The sequence below is a fragment of the Sus scrofa genome, chromosome 1, assembly GCF_054392235.1.
Source record: "Sus scrofa isolate SSC_HxYL_T2T_F1_AM1 chromosome 1, Sscrofa_HxYL_maternal_Yorkshire_Landrace_v2.0, whole genome shotgun sequence".
Lineage (NCBI taxonomy): Eukaryota > Metazoa > Chordata > Mammalia > Artiodactyla > Suidae > Sus > Sus scrofa.
The window spans coordinates 136,160,742-136,171,302 of record NC_139383.1 but is presented as its reverse complement, the minus strand read 5'-3'; the positions used below and the strand labels follow the sequence as shown (position 1 = coordinate 136,171,302).

Here is a 10,561-nt window from a genome sequence, read left to right as displayed (position 1 = left end):
GATGAGAAAAAACAGAAACAAACTTCTAGAGTTTATTCACAAATTCACAAGGAATGATGTCCTTCAAAAGGTCTGTAAGCTCTACTGCTGTAAGTTGTGACGGCTTTTATTTTTTACTGTCAGTGGTCAGTTCCTCCCAAATCAACTAGACAAAGAAAATGCAATAAATAGAAGATCTAAACAGACAGTTCTCCAAAGAAGACATACAGATGGCCGAGAAACACATGAAAGGATGTTCAACATCGCTCATTATTAGAGAGATGCAAATCAAAACCACTCTGAGGTACCACCTTACACCGACCAGAATGGCCATCATCCAAAAGTCTACAAAAAATAAGTGCTGGAAAGGGTGTGGAGACAAAGGAACCCTAGTACACAGTTGGTGGGACTGTAAATTGGTGCAACCACTGTGGAAAGCAGTATGGAGATTCCTCAGAAAACTAAACATAGAACTACCATTTGATCCAGCAATCCCACTCCTGGGCATCTACCCAGAGAAAACCATGACTCTCAAAGACACACGTACTCCGATGTTCATTGCAGCACTATTTACAATAGCCCAAACATGGAAACAACCTAAATGTCCATCAACAGAGGAGTGGATTAAGAAGATGTGGGCCATATACACAATGGAATATTACTCAGCCATCAAAAAGAACGAAATACCAGCATTTTTGGCAACATGGATGGACCTAGAAACTATCATGCTAAGTGAAGTCAGCCATACAATGAGACACCAACATCAAATGCTTTCACTGACATGTGGAATCTGAAAAAAGGACAGACTGAACTTCTTTGCAGAACAGATGCTGACTCACAGACATTGAAAAACTTGTGGTCTCCAGAGGAGACAGTTTGGGGGGTGGGGGATGTGCTTGGGCTGTGGGATGGGAATCCTGTGAAATCAGATTGTTATGAACATTATACAACCACAGATGTGATAAATTCATTTGTGTAATAAAATAAAAAAATTTAAAAAGTAAAATGCAATAAGTAAACCAAACATAATGGAAAAAATAAATATCATTAAAAAAAAGAAAATGCAATAAAGAAAATTACATAAACAACAGAGGCAAGATACAGGCAAGACTTTGTTGGCACAGGGCTTTCCAAAAAGAACTTTTCCCTGGAGCGATTCAGGAAGCCAGAAGGTGCTCCTTCACTCTGGCTGGCTCTCTGAGCTGACCTAAGGAGGCTTCTCTGAGCTGTCCTCAGGAAGGCTCAGGAGGCCTGTCCAAAGAGTCCAAAAACCCCAGAGCGTATTTCTGGGCTGTAATTGTGAACCCATGTTCTGATTCTGCCCGGTACCATTCAGTCTCCGTCCTTAGCCTTAATTGTTTGGGGCTTCTGTTTTCCCGATTTAAAAAACCACAGTTTCGGGGAATTCCCGTTGTGGCTCAGTGGTTAACAAATCCAACAAGGAACCATGAGGTTGTGGGTTCGATCCCTGGCCTTGCTCAATGGATTAAGGATCCGGCGTTACCGTGAGCTGTGGTATGGGTTGCAGACTCGGCTGGGATCCCTCGTTGCTGTGGCTCTGGCGGAGGCCAGTGGCTACAGCTCCAATTAGACTCTTAGCCAGGGAACCGCCACATACCGCGGGAACGGCCTAGAAAAGGGAAAAAGACAAAAACAAAAAAACAAACGCACAGTTTCAGGGTTCCTAAATGCCTGGGGCTTGGTATGAAAGTCCCCCGGCATTTCTAGCGCTGATCTGAAAAGCGAACGTTGGTGCAAACTGCTTTGCTAGGGCAGAAGGCCCACGCTCCAGGCTTGGGTGCACCGCCCAGATTGGGGGACGACATACAGAGAGTGAATCCACCCAGTCCAACCTTTGCCTTCCTACGCATCATAAGACTTCTTGGAAAATGAAACTGAAAACGGGTAAGTCCCTCTTTCTAACCTGCTCGGGCAGCGCTCGCTAAGAGACGGGTGACGGGCCTGGCGGGCAGGGTTCTGATTGGCAGCCTGGACGTGGGCTATAAATGCGGGCAGGGAGCCGAGCTCTCATTCCACCGCCAGCACCGCTCCAGTAGCGATGGCTCCCCTCGTGGCCTTGGTCCTGCTCGGGCTGCTCTCACTGTCTGGCCTGGATGCGGTCGCGCGTGAGTCCTCCTCCTCCCCTCCCTCTTCCCTCTTCTACCAGCCCTGCCTCTCCCGCTCAAGCCATCGGGCACTCCGGGCGCTAACTCTGGGGGCACTCTGGGCACGAACGCTGGGGGGGTCAGGTCCCGCTCGCCAAGTTTCCCTTCCCGGCTCGGTGGACAAGCCCCGGGCTTCCTCGCTGTGGAGTCGGTGGGGTGGGCTAGGTGTGGGGACCGGGTGCGAGTCCAGCTTGTGTGGGCTCGGCGGAGGGAACCTCTGACACGCCGGTGCCTGGTGGGAAGCGGTAGACTCTCGGGGTGCGGGTAAGCTTCAGATCGACCGAGGTGGGGGAGGGGTTCTCTTCCGCTGCTCGGAGGGACTTCAGGCTCCCTAGGCGCACCTGGAGCAGAGGACCCGCTAGCGGGTCCCAAAGCGCAGGGGTGGGGCGGGCGAATGGGTGGAGTCGCCCCCAAGTCCAGGTCTGTCAATCGGCTGGGAGCCTGAGGGTCTTGAGCTTCGACCAGGCACCCGCCAGGTTCAGCTGCCCTTCTGTACTTTCCCCAAATATGTTTGCCATTTAATCGTGAAATGCGTCCTCGAGGCGAACAAGATGTCTTATCATCAGCACGTCACAGATGAGGAAAGGGAGGCACGAAGAGTTTTGAAGTAACTTAATTACACCGGGGACAAAGGGCAGACAGGGGAGCCAGACCGGAGCATTTGGCGGGGTTGTGTGCCCTTTGGCTGTAATCCGGGCGCTCTCCACATCCTTCTAGGGTGAGATTCTTGGGAGCAAGCTGGGCGCCATGGCCCCTGTTGCCTTTCTTCACAGAGGACTTCCTCTTTGGCTCCTTGCCTGGTTCTTTCTGCGATGAGCTGAGTCTGCTTTCAGTTTTGAGTAAGCGAAGGTTTATCAGTCAGAAGGTTTATCAGCCGCAAAACTCCAGATAGGAGTAATTAACATGCTCACCCAGGCTGTCTGTCAGGACACTGTGGAACTCCAGTACCTTCTACATACTCCGCAGTGTATCAGACCCTCAGATTTTTCTCACTCACAAAAGCCTTTGTGAAGTCGGGTTTTGTTTTGTTTTGTTTTGATCAAGAGAAAAAGGAACTTATACGTTGTTGACAATATAAAACATTATGTGTGTCATCACTGTTATTGATATTTGGTAGCGACTATGTAAGTCTTTCAAACAAACAAACAAACAAACAAACTGAGGAGTTCCCATGGTGACCAGGGGAAAGGAATCCGACTAGGAACCATGAGGTGGTGGGTTCAATCCCTGGCCTCAGTCAGTGAGTTAAGGACCCGCCGTTGCCGTGAGCTGTGGTGTAGGTCGCAGATGCAGCTGCGGCTGTGGTGTAGGCCAGCAACTGTAGCTCCAGTTCGACCCCCAGCCTGGGAACCTCCATGTGCCACAGGTGCAGCCCCCAAAAGCAAAAACAAAACAAAACAAAAACAAACAACCCCCCCTCGACATGAAAACTATCTTAATTTGATAATTTCCAAAATAATCCATGCCTGGAAGATACACAAGAATGTTTCTGGAAGACATATAAGAAAGTGTTAAGTGGGAATGCCTGTGGGGTTGTATTTTGTGCTGTTTCCTGTGTGTGGATTTCATTTCACTGTGGGCATAAGTTAGTTGTTCAGTTTAGCTATAGAAACTCAGCTCTCCCAAAGTCACATAGCCAGCAGTGGCTGACCAGATTCTGCTATTGCTGCTTTCTTGGAAGAGATTATTGTGATGGTCTTGCAGAGACCACAAAGAGAGAACTCCAGGCAGGATGAACATGTGTTCTCATGACTTTAGCATTTATTATGTTCTAATTACTAGAAGCTCAAAAGCAAAGAGATTTCTGATTTATCTTCATTTTTAACTATGAAAACATATCAGGGCTTCGTGGTATTTGCAGTCTAGCTCTTGGTGGGACTAGGGACCTTTTCTTTGATGATGGGGTGTCTCTAGGCAGGTACATCTGGTCATTGACCAGGTACTACCCACCTCCCCACCTTCTGAACATGGAGGAAGAGATGACCTTTATAACCATGTACCCTGAATGTAGCTGTATTTAAAGGTGGGTTATTGACATGTAGAAGTGTCAGTCTGTATTTTTAGTAGCAGTAACACTTCTCTCCACTTTGAGAGAAACACTTAGACAACTGACAGTACTTTTTTCCCACATCCCCATGGAGGATCTAGTCATGCATCCCATGTTGGAAACCACTGTTCTACAGCATTATACAATATTGACAGCCTGGCAGATGATGGCAATCAACCTTGACATGCTGATTAAGAGTGGGAATCCCATTCTCACACACTTGGCCTTAATGGAGAGTATGTTTTCTCCCATTTGCTACAGTCCTCACCCTTCCCTGTTGTTCTTACCCATCCCAACTCACTCATTTAAGGTGTTTGCCAGCTCCTCTAGGCCTTTTGGTTCTGTTCCTTTGTTTTCTAGCTCATGAAATCAGGTACAAAGTCAGATTTGTCACATAGGCTCTGGACATAGTAAAAAGGTTGTGTTTTGTACAAACCTACTTTTTTTTTTTTTTTTTTTTTTTTGTCTTTTTTGCCATTTTCTTGGGCTGCTCCCACGGCATATGGAGGTTCCCAGGCTAGGGGTCGAATCGGACTTGTAGCCACCGGCCTATGCCAGAGCCACAGCAACGCAGGGTCCGAGCCGTGTCTGCAACCTACACCACAGCTCACAGCAATGCCGGATCCTTAACCCACTGAGCAAAAGCCAGGGATCGAACCCGCAACCTCATGGTTCCTAGTCGGATTCATTAACCACTGCGCCACAACGGGAACTCCAAGTACAAACCTACTTTGAGTTGACTCTCTCAGGAACCTGAGCAAGGAGGTAGTAATAACAACACCTGCCACTTACAGAACAATTGCTGTGTGCCAGGCAGTGTACTAGGCACATACCGAGAGGTCTGTTGGATGTGGATCTAGGCAAGAGGCAAAAATGAAAGGAGTAAACATAAGGAAGAAAACTGACGGGGCTGAAACAGGGCACAATAATGTGAGTTTTTTGATGTGGCTACTCTGGAAGGTTGTGCAGTGAGAAATGAAGCATGAGAAGTAGGTGGGACCAAATCATGCAGACGCTGGAGTGAGCACGAATTCAGTGTCTGCTGAGGAGCCATGAGAAGCTCTTGGGAGCCTCACAGAAAGGTCCTTAACGATTTGGCACAATCTCCACTGACAGAAAAAGATGTTACTAGAAATCTGCTAGAAAAAAAGCCTAAAAGGCCTGTGTAGGGGAACTGTGTGGGCAAGTCACTACGTCAGGGTTTATCCCTCAAAACGGAGGCTGTGGAGTTCCTGCTGTGGTGCAACGGAAACGAATCCGACTGGTAACCATGAGGTTGGGAGTTCAATCCCTGGCCAAGCTCAGTGGGTTAAGGATCTGGTGTTACCATGAGCTGTGGTGTAGGCCAGCAGCTACACCACAGACCGGGCTCCGATCCTGCATTGCTGTGGCTGTGGTGTAAGCCAGCAGCTACAGCTCCCAATTCAACCCCTAGCCTGGCAACCTCCATATGCTGCAATGTGTAAAAATGGAAGCTCATTTGGCCTGAAGGGAAATGGGCTGGGAGAAATGGATGGCCAAGTTTAAACACTTGGTGCCTGACCTGGCTTTAGACACAGGTAGCCCCCGGTGAAATCCTCTGGCGTTTCATCTGTCTTTCCTTGATGTTCCTCAGGTCCCCCGAAGGTTCAGGTTTACTCACGCCACCCAGCGGAAAACGGAAAGCCAAATTACCTGAACTGCTATGTATCTGGGTTCCATCCGCCCCAGATTGAAATTGATTTGCTGAAAAACGGGGAGAAGATGAACGCGGAGCAGTCAGACCTGTCTTTCAGCAAGGACTGGTCTTTCTACCTTCTGGTCCACACTGAGTTCACTCCTAACGCTGTGGATCAGTATAGCTGCCGCGTGAAGCACGTGACTCTCGATAAGCCCAAGATAGTTAAGTGGGGTGAGTTTTCAAGTTCTTTCCTTCACTGCTGCCAACCGAATCTGAGCATAGCCACAGCAGAACGCTGCTCTGACCTAAAAGCATCTGCATCCTGGGATTATCAGGGACTTTATTAAAGCTCCGTCTAGTAGCACCTTCTGAGAGACCTCTGCTTGGCACAGTGCCTGAGACAGTGGTCTCCCTGCAGTGAGAGCAAGGAGCAGCAGCAGCAGCAGCAGCAGCACTTGCACAAGTGCACATGCACTTCCAACAGTTCTTCCCTAGTGGCTTCTTTGGCTTTCCTGACAGCCTCGGGGAGAGTCAGGACCAAGGAGAGTCTCAGGGAAGCACAGGCCTTGGTCTGTAAGCCCTGCTCTCCTGGTGCCCTCCAATCCTGGACCCCTCCAGTTGTCTGGCTGGGGTGGGATCTAGGCCACCAGGCAAGGTTGGGTCCTAACAAGGCGCTCATGGTCAGGGACGGGGGGCTCTCCTGCCAGTTGTATTATAACAGTTTCAGACACTTGTTAGTACACAGTATTTCAAAAGTAAACTTTAACTGTTTTCCTTTCTCCATTTTCTTTTGCATAGATCGAGACCACTAACCGGCATCACAGAGGTGAGTTTCTAACCTCACAGTGGTCTTTTTAAATGTCACTGTCCTGGGAACTATTATAGACAGCTCTAAGGTGCTGGCACTCACTGTCTGCAGGACATTAATCAAGGCATCAGTTCAGCAGGCAGAGAAGAATCCCATGGGGTCACATTCCCTCCTCCTGTGGAGTGGCGTGAGGAAGGCATGTGGCCCTGGGTGTGGCACTGCCAGCACCACGGACCCTCTAAAGGAAGGAGCCGCAGGGCTGCTGTGACAGGGCAGAGGCAGCATTTACCCACAGCACTCGCAAGGGTTTGCTCTTTCTTCTGCCATTTCTACACTGGGCATCTCTGGGCCTTCAAGAGGGAACCGTCCTTTCCTTTGCATGGCAGTTGCTTTGTTATTCAGCCACAAGCCAGGAGGGACCTGGTTCTGTAGACGTACCGTTTCTCAGCAGTGTGGGCACTATGTTTGCTTCTGGAGGCTCTCAGTCCAGTACAGGAGAGAAATGGAAACAGACTGTTGTAACTCAGTATAAAGATACTGCAGCCGATGTTTCCTGCAAGTAGCTCTAACTGCATGAAGCACGGAGGCATTCATTGGACACGTCTTTTGTGTCTTCGTTTGGAGTTTACAGGGGGATAATCCAGCTTTTCTGGGAAATTCTACTCCACAGGGAACCTTGGCACTGAAAACCTGTTCAGATTTCCTGTTACATCCTGGGCCTGGCCGATCAATGTGAGGAACATCAGAGAGTTTGGGTGCCCTTCCCAGAGAGACACAGTTTCTAAATGGTAGAGCCAGGATCTAATCTCTAATACCAGCATTCTTTCCTCTAAGGTTGTGGGAGAACCAGTGGGATAAACTAACTGGGTATGCTCTCTGTAAGGGGTCTGGAAGGTGGCTTGCAGCTACTTCTTTGACCCACAGTGATTCCTACAGCACAGGTTAGATAAATTGGTGGTGCTATCTGTAATTCAAATAAAATAAATGTATTTGCTAATTACGTTTTCTCCCCTTGTTTTCAGATTATGAAGATGCTGCATCTGGGTTGGATGAATCCAAATTCTGATTTGTTGCTTTTTAATACTGATAAGCTTTTATACTTTATGCACATAAATCAGAAATCGTATTGATGTTACCACAAATGTTGTCTTCTTTGTAATTCTACCTTGGGTGTAGTCTCCATGTTTAAACTGTCTGAGCAGGTAGATGTAGAGGGGGTGCTGGTAGCCTAGAGATGTGGAGGAAAGAATTTCAGGGTTAACATCAACATCTTGGTCAAATCTGAACTCTTCAGTGTTCTCTGAATACAAAACTGGATAATAAGTTAATTATGTTTAAGGTAAACCTCCAGGAGTTCCCATCGTGGCTCAGTGGTTAACGAATCCTAGGGACCATGAGGTTTCAGGTTCGGTCCCTGGCCTTGCTCATTCGTTTAAGGATCTGGTGTTGCCGTGAGCTGTGGTGTAGGTTGCAGAGGCGGCTTGGATCCCACGTTGCTGTGGCTCTGGCATAGGCAGGCAACTGCAGCTTCTATTCGACCCCTAGTCTGGGAACGTGTATATGCCGGGGGAGCAGCCCAAGAAATGGAAAAAAGGCAAAAAATAAATAAAAAATTAAAAAAAATAAACCTCCAGTTTCTAATTTTGGAATATCTTTTGAAAAATAATTTTCAAAATTTGGAAATTTGTTATAGTGGATGTAACATTTTGCCATATAAAACATACCTATCTCTTACATCTGTTAGAGAGGATTTGGTTGTGCCCACTTTTATATTTTTGTTTCACTATTTAAACAATGGTAAAATTTTGTGTTCGGCTTATCAAAGGAACAACAGCTAACTTCTCAAATGTGGGATCCAGAGCATGGTAGAAAGAGATCATGAATATGGTGTAACAACTGCCTACCTAGAATTCCATATGAAAGACAAATATCTCTCAAAAGTGACAGCAAAGTAGATATAATTAGATAAAAATTAATATTTCAGTACCTGTCAGATCCTCTCAATGATACACCTCAGGAAAAGGGAAGACCTAAGATGTGAGAAGAAACAAAGAACAAAGGAAATGTATCAATTTTGTATAAAAAGAAATCAATCTAACAATTGTAGTGATTGCCAAAGTGGTAGAAAATAAAACACAAAAATAACATCAGTATAGAAAGCATCAACAATGCTGAAGCATTCAATGGCCTTATATTACTCAGGTTAAAGTTATAAACATTTTGGTAATTTAAATACATACATTGTATTTCCTATGCTATCCTCTCAAAAAATATAAACCAAATATTTAGTATCCAACTTGTACAGGGCACAGAGTGTTTTATTTCTTGACATAGATGGTGGCTAGAGAGATTTTACTTTGTAATTTTTAGTTAAAAATTACATTATATTCTGCACATTTTAATGTTACATGTCCCAATAAAAATAAAAATTCATATGGTATATTATAGTGACAGATGGTTATCTCAAAAGATTCAGAATAAGTGTTCAATAAAATCTCAAATACACACAATAAAAAAATCTCATAGCTGGGAAAAAAAGGTGAATTTACTTGGAGAGATTTTCTTAACACACATAAATAGACACATACATATTAATAAAGATATATTGCAGGTGTTTTACAGGGAAAATAAGAAATAAGATAAGGATGCCCACTGCTACTTCTGAGGGATATTATACTAGATGTCCCAGCAACAAATGAAGACAGGGAAAAAAGGTAAAAAGAATAAAGATTTGAAGAGAAGAAACAAAATTTTATTATTTTGATGTCATATGAATATTAACTACATAGAAAAATCAATAAGATCTAAAAGATAAATTATTAGGATTAATAAGAGAATTTAATAAATTTGCTGAACACAAAAATCAGCATATAAAAGTTAAATGTATATTTCCTTGTACGGGTAAGAAACAACATACATAGTACTTATATATATGTAAATAAATATGCTATATATATTCAAATATACAGTTTGAATATATACATATATATGCACATTTAAATATATATAGTATTTAAATACAGATGCATACACTGATATAAAACAAATCAAGATCTTAATGGAAAAGTTGTAAAAATCATGATGTTTCATTGAAAGAAATTAAGACTAAAAAAATGGGGAGAGAGAATATGTTTATGAACAGGAATTTTAATATCCTAACTATATCATTTCTTCCCAACTTGATTTATAGATTTAATGTAATTATTTAAAAATTTTAATAATTTTTCATGAAATTTGACAAGCTGACCCTAAAAGATGGAAGAGGGTTAATGGAGAGAGAATGACAAAGACACTCCTGAAGAATAATATATAATATATGTGAGGGATTTATAGTAAAACAGGAAGAAATTGGCCTAGGAATGGACAAAGATCAATGGAACAGACTAGAGCCTAGAAACAAACTCATGCACATACAGAAACTTGACACACAAGACATTTCAGATCAACAGTAAAAGGAAGAACTTTTGACAAAAATGGTGCTGAGACAAAGAATCAGTATGTCAGGGAAAAACAGGCCCCTACTTCACACTGTGCACAAAAAGTTCCAGTGGAAAAGGACTTAGTGAAAATAAAAAATTTAAACATAGGAACAAATGTAAAACCATTTTTTATGACCTCAAAATAGAAGCCACAAATTACATGCATAAAGCAAAAGACTGATTAATCTCATTAGAATTTAGGACTACATTAAAATTAGAGACCCCACGAAGAAAATAAAAAGGGAGTTCCCATCATGGCACAACAGAAACAAATACAACTAGGAACCATGAGGTTGTGGGTTTGATCCCTGGCCTCGCTCAGTGAGTTAAAGATCTGGCGTTGCTGAGAGCTATGGCTTAGGTTGCAGATGCTGCTTGGATCCTGTGTTGCTGTGGCTGTGGTGTAAGCCAGCAGCTGTAGCT

At 44.4% G+C, this 10,561-nt stretch overlaps 1 protein-coding gene across 2 annotated transcripts; it reads left to right on the top strand.

The window, feature by feature from the left end:
- Nucleotides 1-1,974: 1,974 nt before the first annotated feature.
- Nucleotides 1,975-8,286, top strand: LOC397033 (beta-2-microglobulin). Of its 2 annotated transcripts, none has more exons than NM_213978.2 (4): nt 1,975-2,105; nt 5,807-6,082; nt 6,650-6,677; nt 7,682-8,276. In NM_213978.2, exons 1-3 carry the CDS (start codon nt 2,039-2,041, stop codon nt 6,661-6,663), a joined length of 357 nt encoding a protein of 118 aa, NP_999143.1. In that variant the 5' UTR covers nt 1,975-2,038; the 3' UTR covers nt 6,664-6,677; nt 7,682-8,276. The 2 variants fall into 2 exon arrangements, with proteins under 2 accessions (NP_999143.1, XP_084865622.1); XM_085009496.1 differs by having other exon boundaries at nt 2,010-2,105; nt 7,330-8,286.
- The last annotated feature ends 2,275 nt before the right edge of the window (nt 8,287-10,561 follow it).